Source organism: Mus caroli, chromosome 5 (assembly GCF_900094665.2).
Source record: "Mus caroli chromosome 5, CAROLI_EIJ_v1.1, whole genome shotgun sequence".
NCBI classification, from domain to species: domain Eukaryota; kingdom Metazoa; phylum Chordata; class Mammalia; order Rodentia; family Muridae; genus Mus; species Mus caroli.
The window spans coordinates 65,157,978-65,182,956 of NC_034574.1; the positions used below are offsets into that span (position 1 = coordinate 65,157,978).

General features: G+C 41.0%; 1 protein-coding gene across 2 annotated transcripts in view; it reads left to right on the forward strand.

Moving 5' to 3' along the window:
* Atp10d (ATPase phospholipid transporting 10D (putative)) overlaps positions 1-24,979 on the forward strand; it is a 95,514-nt gene that overhangs the window by 11,073 nt on the left and 59,462 nt on the right. For both annotated transcript variants that reach the window (XM_021162656.1, XM_029477564.1), the window contains exons 2-3: positions 14,903-15,229; positions 17,559-17,753. In XM_021162656.1, coding sequence (XP_021018315.1) covers positions 14,940-15,229; positions 17,559-17,753 — 485 coding nt within the window. In that variant the 5' untranslated portion in view covers positions 14,903-14,939. The remainder of the gene's footprint in view (positions 1-14,902; positions 15,230-17,558; positions 17,754-24,979) is intronic.

The following is a 24,979-nucleotide window of genomic DNA, read 5'->3' on the forward strand; positions in this document are numbered from 1 at the left end:
CATTTTGCCCAACTCTAGGCTCATGGAAGTGTTTTGAGCACATTGAAGGTGGGCTAAGCTTTGACTCTCAGTAGCTGGGTGTATCATTCTGATGGCTATTCCTGGCGGTCACCATGACTACATCTGGAATACACTACAACCCAGAAATGGAGGACACACCTGTGATCTAGATCTTGAGGCTGGAGGACACAGGCTTCTGACCTGGATCTTGACATGGGATGACACACACTTTTGATCAAGGTCTTGAGGCATAGTGGCCAGGAAAAGTTTAGGCCCAGGCAAACTAGTTTACTTCTTTAATCACAGGAGACAGAGGCAAGCACATCTCTTGAGTTCAAGGCCAGCCTGGGACAGAGCAAGTTCCAAATCCATGTGTGGTAGTACATACCTTTAATCTGGGCTCTACCTTCCCTGGAGGCCTACATAAGGACAATGGAAAAAGGAAGTCCTCCTCTCTTTCTCCTCCTCCTTCATCTGCTTGCACTAACCTGTCTGCACATCTGTTGGAACCTACTTCGTCAGGATTCCAGCTTATACAGAAGACCAGCTGAAACACCTAGCCTTGTGGGACTGAACAACTATTAGATCCTTGGGGTTCCCATTCACAGCTGCCCATTGTTGGGTTAATTGGACTGCAGACTCTTAAGTCCTTTCAATAATTAATTTTCTTAATATATAGAGACATTCCATAGGTATTGTGATTCTGGAGAAGCCTGGCTAATATTTGACTTATAACATTTTAAACTTGTTATTGCTAGTCTGGTCTACAAAGTGAGTTCTGAGTTCTAGGACAGCCAGAGTCACACAGAGAAACCCTTGGAAAAGACAGAGAGAGACAGAGAGAGAGAGAGACAGAGAGAGAGAGACAGAGAGACAGAGAGACATAGAGACAGAGAGACAGAGACAGAGAGACGGAGACAGAGAGAGATATAACATATTGACTTGGATTGGCTTGTTTAAAATTCAGCATCTCATACACACAGATAAAATATATATACATTTATGATATACATACATTTATATATTTGCATGTATAAATGTGGCATGAACATATGTATACATGGATAATATATATGTACACATAAATATACTTAATTTAAAAACCTTATTTTCACATTAGAGAATTGAAGAAACTTTCTTTTGAATCCATTTGTTAACGATAAAAATTGCTACTTTTTCTAGTGTAAAACCATACATCTTCATAGATACTTCACTGCATATTATTCCTCTGCCCTTCTTAAAAATAAGCGTGCTGTGTTTGGGAAGCCTAATTTGACCCTTCATTAGAAAGGATATATGAATGTGGACTCATTTTTATGATGATGTCCATGTGTGTATGGGATGGGGATGGGGTGGGGCGGGATAGTGGAGCATGTGGAGGGGCTTCCTTCAGTCTGCGTGAGAGGCTGCTTCTGTGAGAACCTAAACGTTTTCTGTCTCGTTCCTAAGCATCGCCCATGCTGTCTGGCAAGTGGTGAGTTTTCAGGATGTGTCTGCTGATTGACTTGGGTAAACCGAGTTTAGGTTCTCATTTTTAATAAGGTACAAGGGCAATGCACGTGATTTGAGTTGACCTTTTCCTATTTAGGGCCTTTTAAAAAAATGGCCAAACTATCATAAAGATTTCTCTCTCAAAGGTATAGTGAAAGTATAAGTTAGCTTTTTATAACCTTTCCTAACATCTCCTCCATAACGGTGGTCACTCGTCATCAAAAGTAATTACTTTATGGCAGTGTTTTGAGTGAGGCAGTACCCTGGTCTGGTTTCGTGCATATACCTAAAATATAGGATGCGCATGCCTACTGGGATTTAAAATTTAATACAAAGAAATATTGCATAGCCTTCAAAAGTCCAAGGTTATTTCATTCAAGAGATCTGACTTACTCGCTGAGTGCAGAAAATGGATAAGGTAGCTTCAGTCTTCAAGAGACTTAGCTTTCTAGTGAAATAAGCTGACTCTTGCCATTGCAAAGCCCTACATTATATATAGCCAGATATGATTTACGCTTATCTTCTTTCTGGAAGAAGATACAAAGCGAAGGAAGGAAACTGCTTCTGTGGGTAACAAGATAACCATTGTTAAGGGAGCCTCACAAGTGGAATACCTGGGTACCGGAAATAGCAATGACTGTGAAGCGATCTTATTGCCGTTCCCGTGGCAAGGAAGACTCTGTCTCCCCGGAGCCAAGCCTCTTGTAGAGAGTGTTAGAAAATGGGGTCAGAGGTGACATAGATTGGAGCGAGCTCAAGTCTTCCTAGGATGTCCTTTACTTCTGCCATAGCCATCTGTGATGTACAGACGACGAGACATTCCCGAGATAAATCTTCGATGAAAGAATTCCTATCTCATATTTAGAAACTGTTTGCTGTAAGTTTCTTAATACTTGTTATTGACCCTGCTAGATAGATAAACAACATTTGGAGTACAGAAAACCTTTACGATTTCATTAGTGTTTTTTCCCCTTCCTTCCTTCCTTCCTTCCTTCCTTCCTTCCTTCCTTCCTTCCTTCCTTCCTTCCTAAGCTAAATTGAAATTTATTTTTATTATTTTACAATTATGTTTATGGGTGTGTGCATATAAGTGCAGAGGCCTTGGGAAGCCATGATTTGGGATCCTCTGGAACTGGAGTTACAGGTGGTTATGAGCTGTTCTATGTGTGCTGTGGCAACAGGAACTCTCTTAACTCCTGAGTCAGCTTAGCAGCCCCTGGGATGTTTTTGTTTGTTTATTTGTTTGTTTTTTAAACTTTGTTCATTGACAGAAAGTTGAGTCCCTAACATCTAGTTGTCTGTACTCATCCATTTTGATGATGACCTTGTTTACTGAACAAATGTTCTGGGAAGTTGAATCTTTCTCTCTCTCTCTCTCTCTCTCTCTCTCGCTCTCTCTCTCTCTTTCTTCTTCTTCTTCTTCTTCTTCTTCTTCTTCTTCTTCTTCTTCTTCTTCTTCTTCTTCTTCTTCTTCTTCATCATCTCCTCCTCCTCCTTTCATACATTATATCCCCACTGCAGTTTCCTTTCCCACCATACCTCCCAGTTGTTGTCTAGCCCCATCTTCCCTTGATCCTCTCCCCTTCCGTTTCTGTTAAGAAAAAAAAGAGCAAACCTCCCAGGAATAGCAACTGAACACAGCATAACAAGTTATAATAAGACTAGGCACAAACCCTCATATCAGTGCTGGATGAGGTAACCCAGGTCCCCAGAGCAAACAAAAGAGTCAGAGACATTCCTACTCCTTCTGTCCCACAAAAACTCCAAGCTACACAACCAAAGCACGCATGCAGAAGACCTAGCACCGTCCCATGCTGGCACCATGATGGTTGCTTCAGCCTCGGTGACCCCCCGATGAGCCCTGCTTAGTTGATTCTGTGTGCTATGTTCTTATGGTATCCTCAACCCCTCTGGTTCCTACAATCCTTCATTCCCCCACTGCAGGAGTTCCCCTGACTCCACCTAGTATTTGAGTGTGGATCTCTCTGCATCTGCTTTCATCAGTTGCTTGATGACACCTCTCTGATGACAATTGGGCTAATGGGTTGTGAAGAAGGCTATAATTGTGCTAAGGTGAAGATCCATCACCTTAACTTCTTCCTTGCCAAGCTTTTGGGAATGTTGGTTGAAATGAGTACTAATAGTATTAGATCTATAGGAAGACTTAATCCTTAAAATCTCCTAACCTGGGGGTGGTGGTGGTTGGGCGTTTCTACACTTTTGGTTCATTTCAGCCTGTGCCCATGAGGTTCTGTTTGTATCAACTGTCAAACTAGTGGCCTTGATCTTTATGTTAAAATGAAATGGGCTTCCCAACAATGTATAATACATAGACATACTTGTTTCTGAACTCCAACCCAGACCTGCGGGCTCTAAAACCACAGAGGTGAAGTTCAGGTGATTCAGGTGCATCCTGAGAAAGACAATCCTGAACTGACTACCTGTAAGCCTGTGTTTGTCTTCTAGACAGATGACCTCATGTGTGTATTTGAAGTTGTTTGTTGGCTGGGGACGCCCTCTAAAACTTTTAAGTGCTAACTGGGCCCAGGAGAATTCATTATCCTGTATTTACCATTGGTAATCTTTCCTGCTTCCAACTTGCCAAATTAAGCATTCATCAAGGGATCCAGAGTTTTGAGAACTTAGCCTGTTTTTAAGTGATTTGTGTATAGTAAGTGACTTTAATAAGCACTAAATGTAGCTATGCTTTACCAGTAACTTTTTTGTTTTTTAATTTTCTAGAAAAAGTGTCACAAGGAGATCAGCTCAGGGCAGGAGACTATCTAAATCTTAAATGTTCTTTGGTTCCAGTTGGTCTTCTTTGGACTTTAAGTACTCACTTCTTTATATCATTTAAAAATGTCTTCCTTAATCCTCAAGTCAGAGTGCCTATCGATGGCAGATAATTGGGCCAACTCTACCATGTGAACTTTGGGTTGTTAACAGAAAACAATGATAAACCAGCTTTTGGGGATTATGGTTAAATCTTGGAATTAGGAATGATGATCTTGAAAAGTATCTTAAAAACGTTCCACATTTAAGTTGTTCTTTGCAGCTTCTGTCTCCTGGGTACCAGACTTGCTCCTGGGAACAGCTGAGAGAATGGAGAAGGAGGAGGGCGTTGCTATCCTTTGCTAGTGAGCTGCTTAGAAAGTGCTCTAGTTAACTGAGGAGCAATGTCACTAAAAGATGAGTGGGACCAGTGATTGAGCCCAAGTTAAGAGTTTAAAAACTTAAACACAGATGAATATCTGGGTTATGTTATCACCTATGCATATAAGCTCTCAACTAATACGCAATAGTTAACCTTTACTTAGCGTTTGTAAAGAGTCACACATTATTCTGAGGCACTGAAGTATTCATTTGATGTTAACAACAACCCTTTGAGTGAAGTTAGCTGATAAGAGAGGTACCAGGAATGGACATTGATCCCAGGACCGAGAAGGTATGGGTTGCTTCTGTCAGTGGTGGAATGATGCAACCGTAAACCCAAATCAAAGAACGACCCGTGCTTCCTCAACCTTAGGTCTTTCATCCCTGCTTCTAAGAGAAAGACAGTGGTGCCGAATTAGTACTTTTCAATATTACCACATTTCTCTAAGAGTTCAATGATCAATAGATATCTGTTGATTGTATAGCTTTGGGTAAGACACACAGAGAGCAATGCCTAAGTTCCCCACTGAAAAGGGAAGCTACTGAGACACACTGCCAAGTACAGTGACTGAGCCATGCATTGGGTTGTGGTGGGAGCAGAGTAGGGGATGCCCTGCTGCCTATGTGAACTCTTCCCAGCCTTTCTCATTCCACAGTCAACCTGAAAACAGGCCAGCGAGTCAGTAGGGGCTAGTACGGCGAGTGGGTATTCTGGTTGGCCAACCCTCAGTAAGAGGGAACAGTGTTTGCAGAAGTACAGAGGTTATTCTAGGCTCTCAACCTACGATAAGCCATCAGGGTGCTAATAAAATTACACAGTCATGGGCTCCACTGTAGATTCCCCGGGACCTGAATCTCCTGGGAAGAGACCTGGCAGCCTGATTAGCCAGGCAGGCCCTGGAGCATTCTTATCAGGGAAGCTTGCGAAACCGAAAAAGTAGAATGCAATCGGTTTGCAAATATCATTGGAATGAGTTTGAGAGAGAATGTTTGGGGGTTAAGTTTGGGTGGTATAGATATCACGTCTTGTCAAATTCGTTGGTTAGGACATTGGTGTGACTGTTCAATGTTGATTACTTCCAGGTATCACAGGTACATTGAACGGAGCATTTACTTAGACTCAAGCAATTTAAATTATGCTCTAGGTGATCACTTAAAGTTTGTACCTCAGTTCAACATACAGGGTTCGTAGCCTTTTGCGTGGGGATAGCCTATGAGATAGCAGCCAGTTCGAGTAAGAGTGAGAAGGAATGGTTTTCATCTACAGGGTGCCCCATGATCTAAGTGGCATCCATTTTCTCTTGAACACACTGAAGCTGAGACATTACTTTGCTGACAAAGGCTAAAGGTAATATGGGAATGGATATGGACACAGCAGGGGGATCTTAATGAGTCAAGTCGTGGTGAGGATGATCAAACGTGAAATATAAACGCAGCTTCATGAAACTATATGGTAGAAGGCAGTCAGAGGGCAGTGGGGATAGGGCAAAAGAAGAAAGAGAGACGTTGGTGAGACGCTGAGTTAAAGTTAGATAGGAGACATAAATTCTGATGTCCTATCGTACAGTGAGGGAAGCACGGCTACCATACTGCATTGCCTGCTTCAAAATGGCTAGAAGAAAGAATTCTGAATATTCTAATCACAAAGAAATGATAAGTGCGTGAGGTGATAGATATGCTAATTAGCTTAATTCAATGATTGTACAGTGTATATACATATTAAAATATCACACCATGCTCTGTAAAATTATATGCCCATCATATGTCAAATAAAGTAAAAAGTATTTTAAATGGTGAGCAGGGTGCCTATTAACTACAACTTCAGCTAAAATGGATGAACTATGAAGTGCACTGCTGGAGTCAAGGGGCCATAATAAAAAACTTCTGACAAAAATGTGTGCCTGCCCAGTATTCTGTTGCTTCTCCTTTTGGGAGAAGGTAATTATGAATGATTCAAAATGCCTATTCTCTGTGTTCTTAAAAAGAAACTAAAGCAAGGAGCATGTCGACACCCTGACGCAAAGTGTATCGTTGAGTAGAAAGTTACTCAGTCAGGCTCTAGTCGTTTTGACTTCTCGATCACCACTAGTTAAGCCATGTCTTACAACTCCATGTATGGCTGTGTAGATTCATATATGGGTTGCAAACATCAGCTGGGGAATGACGACACTTGTCAACATGAATGATCAAAAATTTATCAGATGTGTGATAAACCTGAGGCATTTCTGGCAGGGCTAGCCTTCATTTTCCTCAGGGTTTCAGGGCAAACCTTTGTTCTGAAGACACAACAGGTACACCTGGCACTGAGCGTGTCCTGGAGTCATCCAGGACCCCTGAATGTGATGATGCAAAACACTGTGGTTCAGATTTGGGACTGCTGTATGTTGTGTTGTGTCTTTAGTGTTTAAATAGGAACTTTCAGCTCATATAGAAACACAAGGCTTAATTATGGAAAACGGAGAGTGGTAATATTTTACTTTCACATGTAAGTATCAAATCAATAGATCTTTGGATTATATTATGATCAAATATCCCATTTTAAAAATTGCTGTTTAAATTGCTTGGTTGTGTTTCAAAACAACGAAAAGGGCTGGAGAGATGGCTCAGTGGTTAAGAGCACCGGCTGCTCTTCCAGAGGTCCTGAGTTCAATTCCCAGCAACCGCGTGGTGGCTCATGACCATCTATGAAGGGAATCTTCTGGCATGACTCCTACACTTAAAAAAAAAATACATAAATAAATAAACTTAAAAAACAAAGAAAAAAATCATTAAATAGATTCTAGCTTGGGATTAAGACAGAATTTCTATTTTTATGAATAGTATAAATATACTATTCATAATTAATTTATTCTCTCATAAATTGAATCCCAGCTGCAGTTTCCTCTCCCCCTCTACCCGCACATCTTCCCTATCCCCACCCCAACTACTTTTCCATTTTCCTTCGGCAAAGGGCAGATCCCCCATGGATAACAACCAAACATGGCATGTCAGGTTCTAACAAGATCAGGCCCCTCACCTCGTGTTAAGGCTGAGTGAGGAAACCCTGCTCCCAAAAGCAGGCAATAGAGTCAGAGACAGTCCTCTGCTCCCTCTGTCCGAAAGGACAGGATTTCTAACAATTTCTCTTTCTCTCTCTTTATTTTATTTCTTTTACTGTCAGGAGTATACTTACATCACTTTCCCCCTTTTCTCTCTCAAAATGATCAAGTATATCCCTCCTTGCTCTTTTTAAAATTCATGACCTCATTTTTTTTAAAAAATTAATTTCCAAGAATGTCTAAAGGGTTCTTAATGGGATTTTGTATTATGCACTTATGAAAAGAGGTGTTCTTGGCATTGACAATTATGAGATATAAGTGAAAAATATCAAAGATGCTCTATATCCTGCAGTATCAAATATTCACCCCCAATTTAATTTCTTACATAAAAATAAGCAAGCATACTCATCTTATTTAGTATGCAAATTGCCTGTTTTAAAATGGATTTCTTAGCATCTATTATCCATAAATGTTTGATTTGCATACCTGTACCTGTTTTATGTACTAGTGTACCTGGGGTTTCATAAAAAGTTTCTTGAAGGGAGAAAGGTTTGTGAATGGAAGTTTAAGAAGGTTTGCTTTAGATTAAGTGACCTCCAGAATGTAGCCATTACTCCTTGATTTAGGCATGACTTTAATGAAACGTTCATGAATGTTTTTACTTACAAAACCACTATGAGACTCTTTTCTGAGCAGTGATGTTTCTTTACCTGGCTGAAAGATTCAAAGGCTCTGTCTTGGCTATGGTGGGAAAGTGCTGGGTATGCCTGTGCCCTTTGACCCTGCCGACATCTTTAGCATCTAAGAGTCCAGTGTGTGCATCCATCAGACTAGGAATGTGGATCTCTCCACTCCCACAGATACTTTCAGTTCAGTGTGGAGCTAGTGACTGCCAGAGTATGTATTTCAACACATTGGTGAGTGTTGAAACCAACACTATAATGATGGAAGAGGGAGAAAGAACAGGAATGGTCCATCTGTGGAGCTAGGAGCAAGGGCATGGAGTGTTTGTAGAGCCTTTGTTTCCAGCAACGTCTATGTCAGGTTATGTCTCAGAGTTGGCACTGAACCAGAAGAAACTTGATAGATTCCTGGTCACTCTGTCCATATCAGTTACTTTTACATCACTGTGGCCAAAAGACCTGTCAAAAACTACCCATAGGCGGCTGGTGAGATGGCTCAGTGGGTAAGGGCACCCGACTGCTCTTCTGAAGGTCCTGAGTTCAAGTCCCAGCAACCACAGGAGGAAAGATGAATTCTCGCGGTCTTGATGAGGGCAGAGGCATCTTAGTTCATGACAGCAGAGTGTGCAGCAGGAGCTTGTGGCATCACCGCTGATGGGGAGGCAGAGTGTCGCTGAAACTGGGGCCAGGGTAGAAACTTCCAAATACACTCCTGGTGACCTCAACCTCCTATAGGCTCCATAATCCCCCCAGATAGCACCACAAATTGTGGATATGGGCTCAAAGGATATTGGAGATATTTCATATTCAGACGACAAAGCTGGTCGGTGCAGGAAGAATTCAGTTTTAAACTGAGAATTCAGAACATCCCTACCGGTCTGCTAATTAGTTCCAAACACTTTGTTTTTCTCCTTAGTCCCCTGAAAGCCCATTCTTTTCATCATGCTCAAGTTCTCAGATCCAATTATTATGTATTTTTAAAAAACTAATATTGGTTGACATTCACTCTACAGTCTATAGCTTCCACTCACATGTGCTTTAGTGCTCTCTCCCTCTCTCTCTCTCTCTCTCTCTCTCTCTCACACACACACACACACAATCAGAGAGCTAGCTTACATAACTTGACAAGGCACCTCAGGGTCTTGGGGGAAAAAAAAGCCAAATCCACAACAATAGATAGAAAAAAATGATTAAGACCAAGGTAGAAATTAGTGAAATGGAAATGAAAATAATATAAGAAATTGATGAATCAAATAATTGGTTTGAAACATAAATTAGACCAGTAATTGTAGCCAAACAAATATATATAGAGACAGGAGACAAATTAAGAGAATTGAAGGGAAGAAGGTGCGTGTTGCCAATACATACTAAGAAATTCAGGAAAAGTTTAGGACATAAACTAAAGACATATTCCACTAAAGTGGAAAAGTCTGAAAGAAATGAATGAATGTCTCAAAATATATAGCTACCAGGTTAAAACAAGATGAGACAGGCAACTTACACAGGCTTGTAACCAGGAATGAGATTCAAGGAACAGTCAACCAATCAATCACTCTCCCGGCTGAAAAAAAAAAAGAAAGAAAAAGAAAGGCTTCAGGCTCAGTCGTGAAGAACACAGTGTATTGGTGGCTGGAGAGATGACTCAGTGCCTACTGCTCTTCTAAAAGACTGAGTTCCATTTCCAGCATCTATCCCAGCCTAAGGGACAGTCTAACAGGGTCTGAGGAACCACCTGTAGAGAGAATGAAGGGCGAGAAACACAGGGACGGACAGCAAGTCTGATTGATCAAGCTGTCCAATTTTTATTATTCCCAGGCAGGTTTTATGCCCACAGAAGCAGGATATTGGGAGGAGGGATGACGCAGAATTGCTTTGATTCTGGGAGGACGCACCTGTTCCCAAAAGCAGGATATTGGCTAGGTAAAAAGTTCAGCAGGAGGAACAGAACAGAATGGATAGCTATATGTGTTCTTAACTGGGGGTAATACTTTCCCACAGAGGCCTCAACTTTTTCCCACAAAAATCTCAACTAAGCTAATACTTTTCCACTAAGGCCAAAACTTTGTAAGTAAGCACTTATGGCTGACAAGGCCATTAACATTCAAACAGGGTTGCTCCCAACAAGCATCCATACTGGACAGCTTACAACCATCTTTAAGTCTAGCTTCAGGGCATCCCAATGCTTTTGATGTCAATAGGGACCTCATACATGTTTATATAACCCACAAGCTTTTTAAAAAGAATAGTATGTATTTGTAAACTATGCAATAAATGTCTATTGTTTAACAAACAAACAAATAAAAATAAATAGTGGCTAGTAGGTCCTCTTACATGCTTAGCAAGTGCTCAATATGAAGCTATATTCTCAACCATTCTTTTACATTTATTTACTTATTATTTTGTGTGTGTGTGTGTGTGTGTGTGTGAGAGAGAGAGAGAGAGAGAGAGAGAGAAGAGAGAGAGAGAGAGAGAGAGAGAGCGAGCATGATAAGGTAGGTACATTTATGAAGGTCAGACAACTTTTGGAATTCAGTTCTCTTCTTTTACCCAATGTAGCTTCCACGACTTGAACTTGAGTCATCGGGCTTGTTGGCAAGTACCCTTACTCACTGAGCCATCTTGTCGACCCTCCCCATCCAGTTTTCGCTTTTATTCTAAGACAAGGGCTTGCTAAGTTATTCAGGATGACCTTGAATTTGTAATTCTCCTGCCTTAGCTTTCTCAATAGCTTCGGTCCGGTCCCAGGCCTGTGCCCCCAGGTCCAGTTCCCAGTTGTCAGTTTTGAGGAGTTACTGCTGGTGAGATGGAATTATTCTAGTTCTGAGCTGCTGGGCAGTCAAGAGCGGAGTGGCCGAGGGAGGCAGTGTGGAGCGGTGGGTCAGCGCCAAGTCCATAGCCAAGAAAATTCCTTGAGAAAGAGAAGGGGTACAATACATGAGAGGATGCAGAGCCTCTAAGGGAGGTTTAAGGATATTGGGACAGCTAATATCCACTTATAAGATACAATTTGCTAAATGCATGAAACTCAAGAAGAACAAAGACCAAAGTGTGGACACTTTGCCCCTTCTTAGAATGGGAACAAAACACCCATGGAAGGAGTTACAGAGACACATTTTGGAGTTGAGACGAAAGGATGGACCATCTAGAGACTGCCATATCGGGGATCCATCCCATAATCAGCTTCCAAACGCTGACACCATTGCATACACTAGCAAGATTTTGCTGAAAAGACCCAGATAGAGCTGTCTCTTGTGAGACTATGCCGGGGCCTAGCAAACACAGAAGTGGATGCTCACAGTCAGCAATTGGATGGATCACAGGGCCCCCAATGGAGCAGCTAGAGAAAGTACCCAAGGAGCTAAAGGGATCTGCAATCCTATAGATGGAACAACAATATGAACTAACCAGTACCTCCCCCCCACACCCCCCACCCCACCCCCGAGCTCGTGTCTCTAGCTGCATATGAATCAGAAGATGGCCTAGTTGGCCATCAGTGGAAAGAGAGGCCCATTGGTCGTGCAAACTTTATATGCCTCAGTACAGGGGAAGGACAGGGCCAAGAAATGGGAGTGGGTGGGTGGGGGAGTGGGTGGGGGATCGTGTAGGGGGACTTTTGGGATGGCATTGGAAATGTAAATGAAATAAATACCCAATTAAAAAAAAACATAAAAAAAAAAAGGATATTGGGACGGCACAGAGAAAAGCTGGCGCTGACATACATTGGCAGTGAAATGTTTTCCAGTCAGTATGCCATTATTTCTCTGAAACTGGGTGACTTAGGGGAAGATATGGTTCTTGCCTGGCTGCCTGCCATGCAAACCTGTCTGGGTGAACCAAGTGTTTATTTTTGTTAGGGTGAGGGTGTTCCATGAATTACCAGAAGTTAACACCCCACCCCCCACCCCCCACCCCGCATTTGTTCCAGGTTTCTTTAATCTTATGTTTACATTGCCAGGAAATTGCTCAGAAATTTAAAGGGTCAAGTGGTATTTAGATGGTTGCACAAGGGTGTGGACACCAGACAGACAGGCCGTGTTCTATCTTAGTAAGAGGTTAATTGCAAACGCAAACTTCCCACCAGAAAGTGTAGAATGGTGGTAACAAGTCCCACCAATATCAGCTTTCTAAAGAGAAGTATGAGACTTGCCACGCCCCTCCCCCCCGCCCCTTGCTTGTACACGAAAGTGCTTAGGTTAGGTTAGCTACTTTGTTCTAACAATGTTGCAATGTTAATTATGCAATGTTGATTAATTTGTGAAGCCTTGTCTCACTTCCTTATTCTACGGCGGAGTTCTGGCTTCTCTATGAACGTTACTCAGGGTACACTTCATTGCATGTTGAAGCTTAAAAGAAAAAAAAAAAACCAAACAAACCAAAAAACCTAAGCTTCCCTCCCCCCACCACCTACCTCCCACCCTGGGCTTCTCTGTAACAGCCCTGGCTGTTCTAGAACTCATTTTGTAGACCAGGCTGGCCTCAAACTCACAGAGATCCACCTGACTCTGTCTTTTAAATGCTGGGATTAAAAGTGTGAGCCACCACACCCGGCTAAGCTGTTTTTATGACAGGTAAAAACCAGGCTTTCCTAACCATTTCAGGTACAGACATTTAAATGCTGTGTTGGAAATAGTATTATTTTGGCTAGTCGATTTTCATAGTGGTTTAGACAGGATCCCAAGGACAGATCCGATGTAGCAAAATCATTCCTCCTACCGTGTGTACAAAACTGATAAGTCTGCTTTTCTTATGGGGTAGAGGTTCAGAGGCAAAGACATGCCCTTCGAGGCTGTGTTCCTATTGTTAAAAGTGGCTTTGAGCCAGGCCTTAGATTGTAGGCTTGTTGTCTTAGCTATGCAGGGGGCTGAGGCAGGAGTATAGGAAGGTTAAGCCCTGCCTGGGCTACAGATAAATTTAAAGCCGACCTGGCAACTTGTTCAGACTCTGTTGCAAAATGAAATCACAAAGAAGCAGCTAGGGATAGAGCACAGAGGTAAGATGCTTGCTTAGGATTGTGCAGGGTGTGCATAGCCCGAGGCTATAGCCCCCCAGGACTGCAAAGGAAACGAATGAGTGTGTGCATGTTTGTACTCTCGTGTATTCTTTGTTTCAGGTGACGTTTTAAAGAGATCTAATGGATTTAGAGTCACCTATTTGTGACTCAGTGTGCTCTCTGTAAATGGGAGAACAACCCAGTGTCACATAGCTGGATTATCTTGGATTGTGTAAGGCCCAATGCATAGTGGACAAATATACTGCCAAGAGTGGGTTGTTCAAATACTGATCTCAAGCACGAGGGGAGTCGGAACAGAGCTGCCCGTGTTGGTGGATGATGACTGAGGATTTTATAATCACAAAAGCTGAGTCTAATTCTAATGTCCTTAGGGAAAAATGATGAACTTCTGATTAGTATAGTACTTCAGAAAAACGAATTAGTACTCATTATAAGGTCAGAATGACGCTTACAAAGGAAACCATCTTAAATAATCTTTTTTTTGAAAAATTATTTATTTCTATTTCATGTGCATTTTAGTTCACGTTTTCCATGCTCATATATGTCTGTGTGAGGATGTCGGGTCCTCTGGAATTGGAGCTACAGACAGCTGTGAGCCGCCTTGTGGGTACTGGCATTTGAACCGAGGAAGAGCAGTCGGTGCTCATTGAGAGCCCCTGAGCCATCTCTCCAGCCCCTTAAATAACCTTCTTAATACCAATATTGCCATAATTATGATTTGACACCAGGAGTGCATTTAAATATGTACATGCCTATCAGGTCACTTAGACCCTCAGCTCTTGGAGAGTGAGGGCTAGGTCTCTACCGTGTCTGCATTTCTAGTTTAGTACAGTATCAGTATGTATCCTGTTTTTTCTCCATAGCATCTATAAACCTCAGAGTTTATTCTGTCACAATGACTAAGACAACACATTACAGATTTCCTAAGTGAGAAACTTAGGTGGTCGATACCAACATGTAAATGATAACACTGATAAATCAAGACGGAAATCAAGGCCCCTGGACTTCTTTTGCAGCATATTCAATGGCATGCTCATTACCTAGTGTGTGAATTTGGGGGAACTTTTCCCAACCGTAGGTCCTTGTGTTAGGTCCTCTAAAGACACAGGCAAATGAGGTACAATAACAATGAGCCCTTGTTTCAGGAAGATGTGATTTGAATCAGCTGCTTCTACTCATGTTACAGAATTGATGTCATTTAAAAATATATGTTTATTTTATTTTTACGCATGCATATGTGTGTGTACGCATATATGGAAGCAAAGAGACTTGCACACATTAAAGCAAAAGTGGTTGCCTTGTAGGGACTGTCTTCTGTTGCTTACATCATCAGATCCCTAGCTTCTGAGGAGGAAGGTGCATGCTTTAATAAGAACTCGATTTAAAAGATGTAGCAGCGATGAGCTGTGCATTCCCAATTACACGTAGGAGATCTAGGCCACATATTCGTCTGGTATAGACAAAGAAGACTGTGCACACTTTACGAGTTTTCAGAGGCTTACAGGAAGTATGTTTTTGTTTGCTAGATCACCTAAACCAGCCGGGTCTCCCTGCGTCTTGGACATGACTGAGCTGCTGCAGTGGGTCAGACATCACTGGCGTCGGCTGAGCCATGGGAGAACCCAGGGTGAAGATGAGAGGCCATACAACTACGCCTCCCTGCTGGCCTGTGGGGGCAAGTCCTCGGGGACCCCCAGACCTGCAGGAAAACACCGCGTCGTTATTCCCCACCTTCAGTGCTTCAAAGATGAGTACGAAAGGTTTTCCGGAACCTACGTGAATAACCGGATACGGACGACCAAGTACACACTCCTAAACTTTGTGCCAAGAAACTTATTTGAACAGTTTCACAGGTACCGTGGTCCTTTTTAATGTTCTTCATTCTTCTACTTGATACTCCCACCAAATCCTCACTTTCTTTCTTTTTTTTTTTTTAAGATTTTTATTTATTTTATATATGTGAGTACACTGTAGCTGTCTCCAGACACATCAGAAGAGGGCATCAGACCCCATTACAGATGGTTGTGAGCCATTATGTGGTTTTTGAGAATTGAATTCAGGACCTCTGGAAGTGCAGTCAGTGCTCCTAACCTCTGAGCCATCTCTCCAGCCCAAATCCTCACTTTCTTATGCTATCTAAGCTTAATGCATATAAGCATCCAACGCAGGTGTGATTCAAGTCCAGGCTGGAGTGAGGGTGCCTTAGGGTCACACAGTTCTGTACAGCTGAAAGGACGTCTTCTGTTTGTGAAAGGTGCTGTTATCTGTATCATTCTCACATAGGAACCCCATCTGTGGCTCAGCCAATGCCACACCTGTAATAAGCAGCAGAGCGGATGCTGTGACCCTGGGCCTCCTCCCTCGTACTTTGGTGTCCTTTCTACTAAACCACGTTGTATTTTAATTGCAGATTTTTCTTATTTGATAATAAGAGAAAGAACAGGACTCTTAAGCAAATGTAATACGAGGTAATTATGTAAAGCAGTGGTGTAATTCAGTTTAGCAGGCATTTCCTGGAGCTGACTTGAGATCTCGGACGGTGAAGAAAACTCGGGTATAACTTGCTACTCTCCTCACAGATTCTGTAGGTTATCTGATATGTGTATAAACAATGGGAGGGCACACAGTGGGCTGACAGTTCCTATAAAGTGCTATCCGTCAGGGCGGAAGCCTCCAAGAGAAATCATACCATGAGATGGAACAACAGAAGATGTTCATGTTAATTAAGGAGGGTGGGACCACCTCTGCCCAGGAATGGGCAAAGCATATTTCATGTGGAAGAAGGAATTGTAGTGAGAACACAAAGAGATCAGCATAGAAGACTCACATGAAGCCTGGGAGGTTTCCTCTCTATGACACCTAGTGTCTGTGTTGTGGAACCATGGGAAATAACGTTGGACAGATGGGTCTAACCCACCTGAGGAGTACTGCTGTCAGGATAGAGACCTGAGATGCAATACCGCAGGCGTGGTTCTATGGAGGAGAAAAACACACTTGGAGGCAGTGAGGTGGGGACTTAGAGACAAACTGAGACAAACTGGAGACAAAGTGAGCCTTTCGGAAGTTGGTGAGTTGTTATGGAGACCCATACTTATGACAGTGTGGGAATGAAGGGAAAGACAGGCAAGTACAGATGCTATACACTGCTTTGGAGAGGTAAGTGGAAGAGAAGAACATTAGATGAGCACGGTGATTGTGATGATTATAAAACTTTCCAGGAAAAGGGAATCGAGGGCCAAAACCCAGCTGGGCTGCGCAGTTCCTTGCTTTGGAAATGCTGAGCTGCTGTGTGAGTCCAGGGATTCTCATCTGTACTTCATAGGTTCTGTGTACACTTCCTGAATGGTGGTTCTGTTTAAAGTGCTGGTGTGAATTTGTGAGGTTAACAACCTTAAGGGCTACAGGCGTTTACTTCACTTAACTCCAACACATACATTGCTCTCTTGAGTTGTGGACCTGGATGTGATCTATGTAGAAATAATCGGAGCCACCGCTCTAAGAAAAACAGTTAAGAAAAAAAAAAGTTCAGAACAGAATGAATTGGACATGATGGAGGAGACATTTGGGTAGATTTTTCTTTTAAGGAGTTTCACAGCCGAGGGCAAAAGGAAAATTCCTGATAACTGTGCAGGGCTGAGCTCTATTGTTTGTGGGTTTTTTTTTTTTGTGGCTTTTTTTTGTTTTTGTTTTTGTTTTTTTAATATATAAAATAGCAAAGGTTTGGGGATGGAAGAGTTTCCTGAGCACAGTGGTTCTGAATTGTGTGGAAAGAAACAAAGTCTGGAGGAGAGAAAAATCCCAGGTATCCCTGCTCACTTCGAGCCTTGTTCGAATCTAATGTGTTGATTCAGAATGTCTGTTTTTCTTTTTAGCTTTTAAAGAGAAATGGTACTTCCTTCTTCATCATGCATTATATAACTCAAGGCTGTCCTATTCAAATGTTCTCGATTACATACTTAATAAGAAAAATCTTATATTGATTCAAATATTGTCCAAGCTAAATGTCCTGGATGGATATCAATACTTCATATTTGCTAGATTTTGTTAATGCCCTGTTCTGTGACCTGTAAAACCAGCTAATACTGACTTTTCCAAAAGCACAGAAAAACAATGTCTTGCCACTTTTATTTTAGCTGTTGTGTGTTCCATGAAAACCTCCCTGTCTGTGTGCTTGGCTTGCAGGGCTGCCAATTTATATTTCCTGTTCCTCGTGGTCCTGAACTGGGTGCCTTTGGTAGAAGCCTTCCAAAAGGAAATCACCATGCTGCCTCTGGTGGTGGTCCTCACAATTATTGCAATTAAAGATGGCTTGGAAGACTACCGGAAATACAAAATCGACAAGCAGATCAACAACTTAATAACCAAAGTTTACAGTAGGTGAGTGGATGGGGCGTCCCCGAGGAGAGTGCTGTGTGAGCTTGGTAGTCTTCCTACCATTGGGTATGATCAGGACCCTTTGTGTACTGATGGGATGCTGTTAATTGCTTCTGTTTTGTTTTTACCTCTCCTGGTACCAGGGATTGAATTTAGGACTTCATAATCTTTTACATATTAGTCAAGAGGTCTACCACTAAGCTACAGCCATAGTTGTTATTACTGATTTTAATTAACATTTCTTAAAATCCTTCAGTGAATTTAATTGAAGTCGTGGAGAGGAAGCGGAAGCCCCTGTCAATCAAGGACTTGACAAAAACAAAAGCAAACCCTTCTGACTCACTCTTAGAGGAACTGAAAGGATTTGCCCTGGATTGAGGGCTGGGTGCAGTGACGCCCACTATAATCTCAGCAAGATAGTTGCCAGCCTGGGTATAAGACCCAGGAAGAGAATCAAAAGAAGGGAAAATAACTTGAATAGATACAAAACGTTGTATGGTATATGAGAACTCAAGCGCTATCTATAAAGAAAAGGGGAAACAGAATAGGATTCTTTTGTGCATAAAACCCGAGGCATCCTATTGCAGCAATACCCAAGGCATCCATAGGAGAGGGTTTATGCAGGAGCCTATCTGCTCTGTTGCATACTGCCATTCACAGTAGGCAAAGAGAAAGCCCTGAGTGAACTCAGGTAAGGTGAGCTTTGAACTGGGATGTTCATGATATGCAGTTCCTGGGTGCTTCTTTTGAAATGTAAGTTAACACTTAGGAAACAGCATGGCTCACTGCAACTTGTCCTCACTCTTAGCATCATAGAGAAAAAGTGTATGGGAGACCTATTTGAAGATTTGGCATTTAAGCTAAAGCCTGCAGGATTGTGAATTCTGTTCGTACTCAGACGTCTTCCGTAGCTTTCACAACATTTGTTCAGAGATCTCTTGAGAAACAAGGACAATAGATTTATTTCGCATCATTGTAAGATGTTGTGAGATTAACTTGAATAGTGAAAAATAATTTTTATGCTATTTATGAAAGAAAACAAACCAACACACACACACACCCTGATACCAAATATTAAGGTATTTTTAGAGAAAGAGTTTCTGATTTGCAGTTGAAAGCCACAGTGCATGTGTCCACCAGTTCCATGCATCATGCAGTAACCCTTGAGTACGTAGGAAATGCCAGGGATAGAGAGGTGGCATGCTAGACTCTGCTGACCTTTGGATCCTAGCTGGAAGAAATCAAACATCACAATCATCACATAGTGACAAAATCTGGACTTAGACTGAACTTAGACTCAGCAAAAAGGAAGGACAGTTTGTAATATGGTACGTGTATATGCACTTTGCATACAGATCGTTATATGTGTAAAGACTTGTGGCCTTTTATCACTAATATACAGGCAATAATGTGTCTTTGATTTCTGTATTTTTTTAAAAAGTTATCATCTTGATTTCCCCCTACTTACTGTCTCTGTAGCCTTGGGCACATTACATAAGATAGCTAATGTCCAATTTATTTCATAGTGATTATAATGATAAAACAGCAAGCACCATGATGAGTGTATTATAAGAGCTAAGCACAGGTTAGCCACCCGCATTATAATGGCAGGTTAACGGCAGTTAGCAAGAGAATTTCTTGGCACCTGGGCAAGTCATTTCCTTAGCATATGAGACTTTGTAATAGCACTGCTCTGTTTCCTAGATGTTAACTGCCCAGTGGGAGGCCTAGTAGAGCCTCTCTGGGGCACTTTTAGATAATTTTCATGTACATTTATTGATGAAATACCCTATTCTAGTCTATTAATATCCATTTTATTACTCATGACTTCATTTTAGAAGAGACTAGGTTACTTTATATCATTTTACCAATATTCTGGGCAATTTATTTTTGCTTCGAGCTATGGAAGAAATAATGTTTATTATGTTTTCTCCCCCAAATTGTCCTTGGAACAATAAAGATAAAAAGAAATAAAAATAGGCTATGAAGCCATACCATGTTGATTTACATATGCTAATTTAAATGCCCATGGAATATTAAAAAGGTTATGGAAGAAAATATTCCTCAGAAAATTTAGGATGAAAGTATGCAGCTATTAAATGGAGCAAATGTTTGGAAGAAGAGGGTTGACAATTCTATGCAGAAAATTTGTTTCATATTCATAATATCTGGCTTGTCACAAAGTAGTTAATTTTTATGGGTAAATACCATATAAACATAACAAAAAATACTGTAGAAATTGAACATTTAAGCCCTGTAATACCCCAACTAAGTTAGAATGAACTAATACTGAAACATGACTTTCTTTTTCTTTTTTTAATATTTTTATTAGGTATTTTTCTCAGTTACATTTCCAATGCAAATTACATTTACAACTTCCAAAAGTCCCCCAATACCCTCCCCCCGACTCCCCTACCCACCCACTCCCACTTCTTGGCCCTGGTGTTCCCCCGTACTGGGGCATATATAGTTTGCATGTCCAATGGGCCTCTTTTTCCAGTGATGGCCGACTAGGCCTTCTTTTGATACATATGCAGCTAGAGTCAAGAGCTCCGGGGTACTGGTTAGTTCATAATGTTGTTTCACCTGTAGGGTTGCAGATCCCTTTAGCTCCTTGGGTACTTTCTCTAGCTCCTCCATTGGGGGCCCTGTGATCCATCCAATAGCTGACTGTGAGCATCCACTTCTGTGTTTGCTAGGCCCCAGCATAGTCTCAAGAGACAAGAGACAGCTATATCAGGGTCCTTTCAGCAAAATCTGGCTAGTGTATGCAATGGTGTGAGCGTTTGGAGGCTGATTATGGGCTGGATCCCTGGATATGGCAGTCTCTAGATGATCCATCCTTTTGTCTCAGCTCCAAACTTTGTCTCTGTAACTCCTTCCATGGGTGTTTTGTTCCCAATTCTAAGAAGGGGCAAAGTGTCCACACTTTGGTCTTCGTTCTTCTTTAGTTTCATGTGTTTCGCAAATTGTATCTTATATCTTGGGTATTCTAAGTTTCTGGGCTAATATCCACTTATTAGTGAGTACATATCATTTGAGTTCTTTTGTGATTGGGTTACCTCACTCAGGATGATGCCCTCCAGGTCCAACCATTTGCCTAGGAATTTCATAAATTCATTCTTTTTAATAGGTGAGTAATACTCCATTGTGTAAATGTACCACATTTTTTTTGTATCCATTCCTCTGTTGAGGGGCATCTGGGTTCTTTCCAGCTTCTGGCTATTATAAATAAGGCTGCTATGCACATAGTGGAGCATGTGTCCTTCTTACTATTTGGAACATCTTCTGGATATATGCCCAGGAGAGGTATGGCTGGATCCTCCGGTAGTACTATGTCCAATTTTCTGAGGAACCACCAGACTGATTTCCAGAGTGGTTGTACAAGCTTGCAATCCCACCAACAATGGAGGAGTGTTCCTCTTTCTTCACATCCTCGCCAGCATCTGCTGTCACCTGAGTTTTTGATCTTAGCCATTCTGACTGGTGTGAGATGGAATCTCAGGGTTGAAACATGACTTTTCTTTAGATTGCCCTTAAGATAGAAGCTGTTCATAAAGTTTTCATGACACTAGAGACATCATAAGACACAGTTATCAAGCAAACTTGGGTATTTTCTCTGTGATTGACATGGTCAGCCTTCACTTTTGGTCAGGTTTGTGTTACTATAATAAACTGCCTGATAGAGTCTTCTTTAAAAGATGGAGGGTTCTTTTGACTTACAATTGGAAAGTGTTTGGCCATGGCCTGCTCTCTTCATTGCTTTTGCTGACGCAGCTTTTCCTGTCAAGTTCACAAGACAGAGAAAACTACTCACCTTACAAGCCTAGAAAGGAGACCAAGGGCTAGAGGCCCAACAATGCCTTCAAGCACACTCCCCAAGTGACATACCTTCTTCCCTGGAGGACTCATCACCTTCCAATAGTATCATGAACTGGGAAGTAGTACACCCATCCCTGGGCTTTAGGGGGACCATTTACCCATACAATAAAATGGTTTAAACAAATAATGGATACAACGAATGCCCTCAGTAGTCCTGGTTCTTTTCTGACCTTTAAATATCACTATGTTGGTGATGTTAGTTACTCCTTCATTCTTCCTCACAACAGATTTCATGTGATCAACCTTTCTAGAAGGCCATCAGTCCCCTGATGAGCAAATGCCATGGGCACGTTGGTCCTTATTAGACAGGTTCCTTTGTAGGTGTGGACTGGCATTACTCCATCTTTGAAATTTTATTCTCCTTTGGTTTTTATGACGTCACTTCCCTTTCCCTGTGCTTTCACTCTCTGTCTTCTTAAAGTTTCTTCCACTTAAGGACTCTTGTATCTTCTTTGCCTGTTGCCAGTTGCCTTTTAGGTACCAAGGGCTTCCACATCCTTATCTTCACTCATGGTATTTGGATAACAATTTTATGCTTGCTAAGCACCTCAGCTACCCAATTCATGCCACAAAAAACTTCTTAAAATGAACTTGCTCCCCTTCCTCAGCTGTAAGTCGTTGCTTCCAAAATCTGGGACACAAGGAAAGGCATCATCTATCACCCCATCATGCAAACTAGGAACCATGAAGTTGTTTATATGTATTGAGTCAGGAAAAGACTTTCTCTGGTACCTATATATGTCTTCGTTTAATCTTTTATTCATCTCTCCTGCTACAGCCTAATTCTGAGCCTTCTTATCCCTCCTTTGAATTATTTCAGTAACTTTCCATTGATGTCTTGTCTATTCCAACCACTAACTAGGCTGCTGCTCAGTAGTCCGTTACTCTGCTACAGAAATACGAAGGGACACACCTTTTTGTGAACTGTAGTGACTATTTTCTGTAGAATTAATTCCCTTTACTAGGTGTGTATGGCATATAGGATTGAATTTTCCAAGTAGAACATCTACCTTTTGTGAAAATTTTCTGTTACTTCTCTCCATGGAAAAATTCAGTAGTATGCATACACACTAGAAAGAATTTTGGAAAAAACAAAATAAATTATTGATTTGCCTTTCTCTGTAGACTAACAATTCTTTAAGATAATAGAAGATTTCTCTTAGATTTGACATTATGCACTAGGCATCTGTAAAGCTGTATGCTTATTTACACTGATTTATCCCTTCAAACTAAGCAGTTCTTTATGTTGCTGATGTAGTTTGCATAGCAGAAACTATTTAAGTAATCTAGGGTAGCATTTCCACTTAATCTTTTAACATATACAACTTAGATTAGTTTATAAGTAACTTTCAGGATTCTTTGGAGTGGATACAAATTCCATCTTTATAACTATAATGGAAAATAAGTAGCTTTGCAATGTGTTTGTTTGTTTGTTTGTATATTTTTGAGACCTTAGTTTCTTGAATGTTGCAGTTGCAAGTGTGTGCCACTATGCCCAGTGGGCATGTATACAAACACTAACTAAAAATGTCAACATATAATAAAATATTATAAAAAAGATAGAATGCAGCTGAATTCTGAGGAGTTCTGACACAACCAGGATCATAGGAAGGACAGGCTCCACTCAGATATAGCCAGGGCAGGTAGCCCTAGAGATAACCAGATGGCAGGAGGCAAGTGTAAGAACATAAGCAACAGAAACCAAGGTTACTTGGCATCATCAGAACCCAATTCTCCCACCATAGCAAGTCCTTGACACCCCAACACACTAGAAAAGCAAGAATCAGATCAAAACTCACTTCTCATGATGATGATAGAGGACTTTAAGAAGGACATAAATAACTCCCTCAAAGAAATACAGGTGAACACAGGTAAACAGGTAGAAACCCTTAAAGAGGAAACACAAAAGTCCCTTAAAGAATTATAGGAAAACACAATCAAACAGATGAAGGAAATGAACAAAACCATCCAAGATCTAAAAATGGAACTAGAAACAATAAAGAAATCACAAAGGGAGATAAACCTGGAGTTAGAAAACTTAGGAAAGAGACCAGGATTCATAGATGCAAGTATCACCAACAGAATACAAGAGATAGAAGAGAGAATCTCACATGCAGAAGATACCATAGAAAACATTGACACAACAGTCAAAGAAAATGCAAAAACCAAAAAGCTCCTAACCCAAAACATCCAGAAAATCCAGAACACAATGAGAAGACCAAACCTAAGGATAATAGGTATAGAAGACAGTGAAGATTCCCAACTTAAAGGGCCAGTAAATATCTTCAACAAAATTATAGAAGATAGCTTCCCTAACCTAAAAAAGAGATGACCATGAACATACAAGAAACCTACAGAACTCCAAAAGACTGGGCCAAAAAAGAAATTCCTCCCATCACATAATAATCAAAACACCAAATTCACTAAACAAAGAAAGAATATTAAAAGCAGTAAGGAAAAAAGGCCAAGTAACATATAAAGACAGACCTATCAGAATTACACCAGACCTCTCACCAGAGACTATCAAAGCTAGAAGATCCTGGGCAGATATCATACAGACCCCAGGAGAACACAAATGCTAGCCCAGGCTATTATATCCAGCAAAACTCTCTATTATCACAGACAGAGAAAACAAGATATTCCATGGCAAAACCAAATTTATACAATATCTTCCCACAAATCCAGTCCTACAAAGGATAATAGATGGAAAACACCAACACAAGGAGGGAAACAACATCTAGGAAAAGCAAGAAAGTAATCTTTCCACAAACACAAAAGAAGATAGCCACACAAACATAATTCTACCTCTAACAACAAAAAAACAGGAAGTAACAATCACTTTTCCTTAATATCTCTTAGCATCAATGGACTCAATTCCCCAATTAAAAGACATAGACTAACAGACTACATATGTAAACAGCACCCAGCATTTTTCTGCATACAGGAAACACTCCATTAATACTCATAAATAGAAGCAGTCATTAATAGTCTCTCAACAAAAAAAAGCCCAGGACCAGAGGGGTTTAGTGGAGAACTCTATCAGACCTTCAAAGGGGACCTAATACCAACACTCTTCAAACTACTCCACAAAATAGAAACAGAGGGAACACTACCCAATTAATTCTATGAAACCACAGTTACACTGAGTATTTTCCCTTGGAGATGGAACAGTTTCTGTCTAATCAAGAACTTGTCACATTTTCCTTTCATAGAGGACTTCATAAGAGATTTCTTTTCTCCTGTCATGTTTAATGTTTTTTTTTTTTTTTTTTTTTTTTTTTTTTTTTTTTTTTTTTTTTTTTTTTTTTTTTTAAGAAACCGATTTACAATAGAGAGTAGCATGAAAT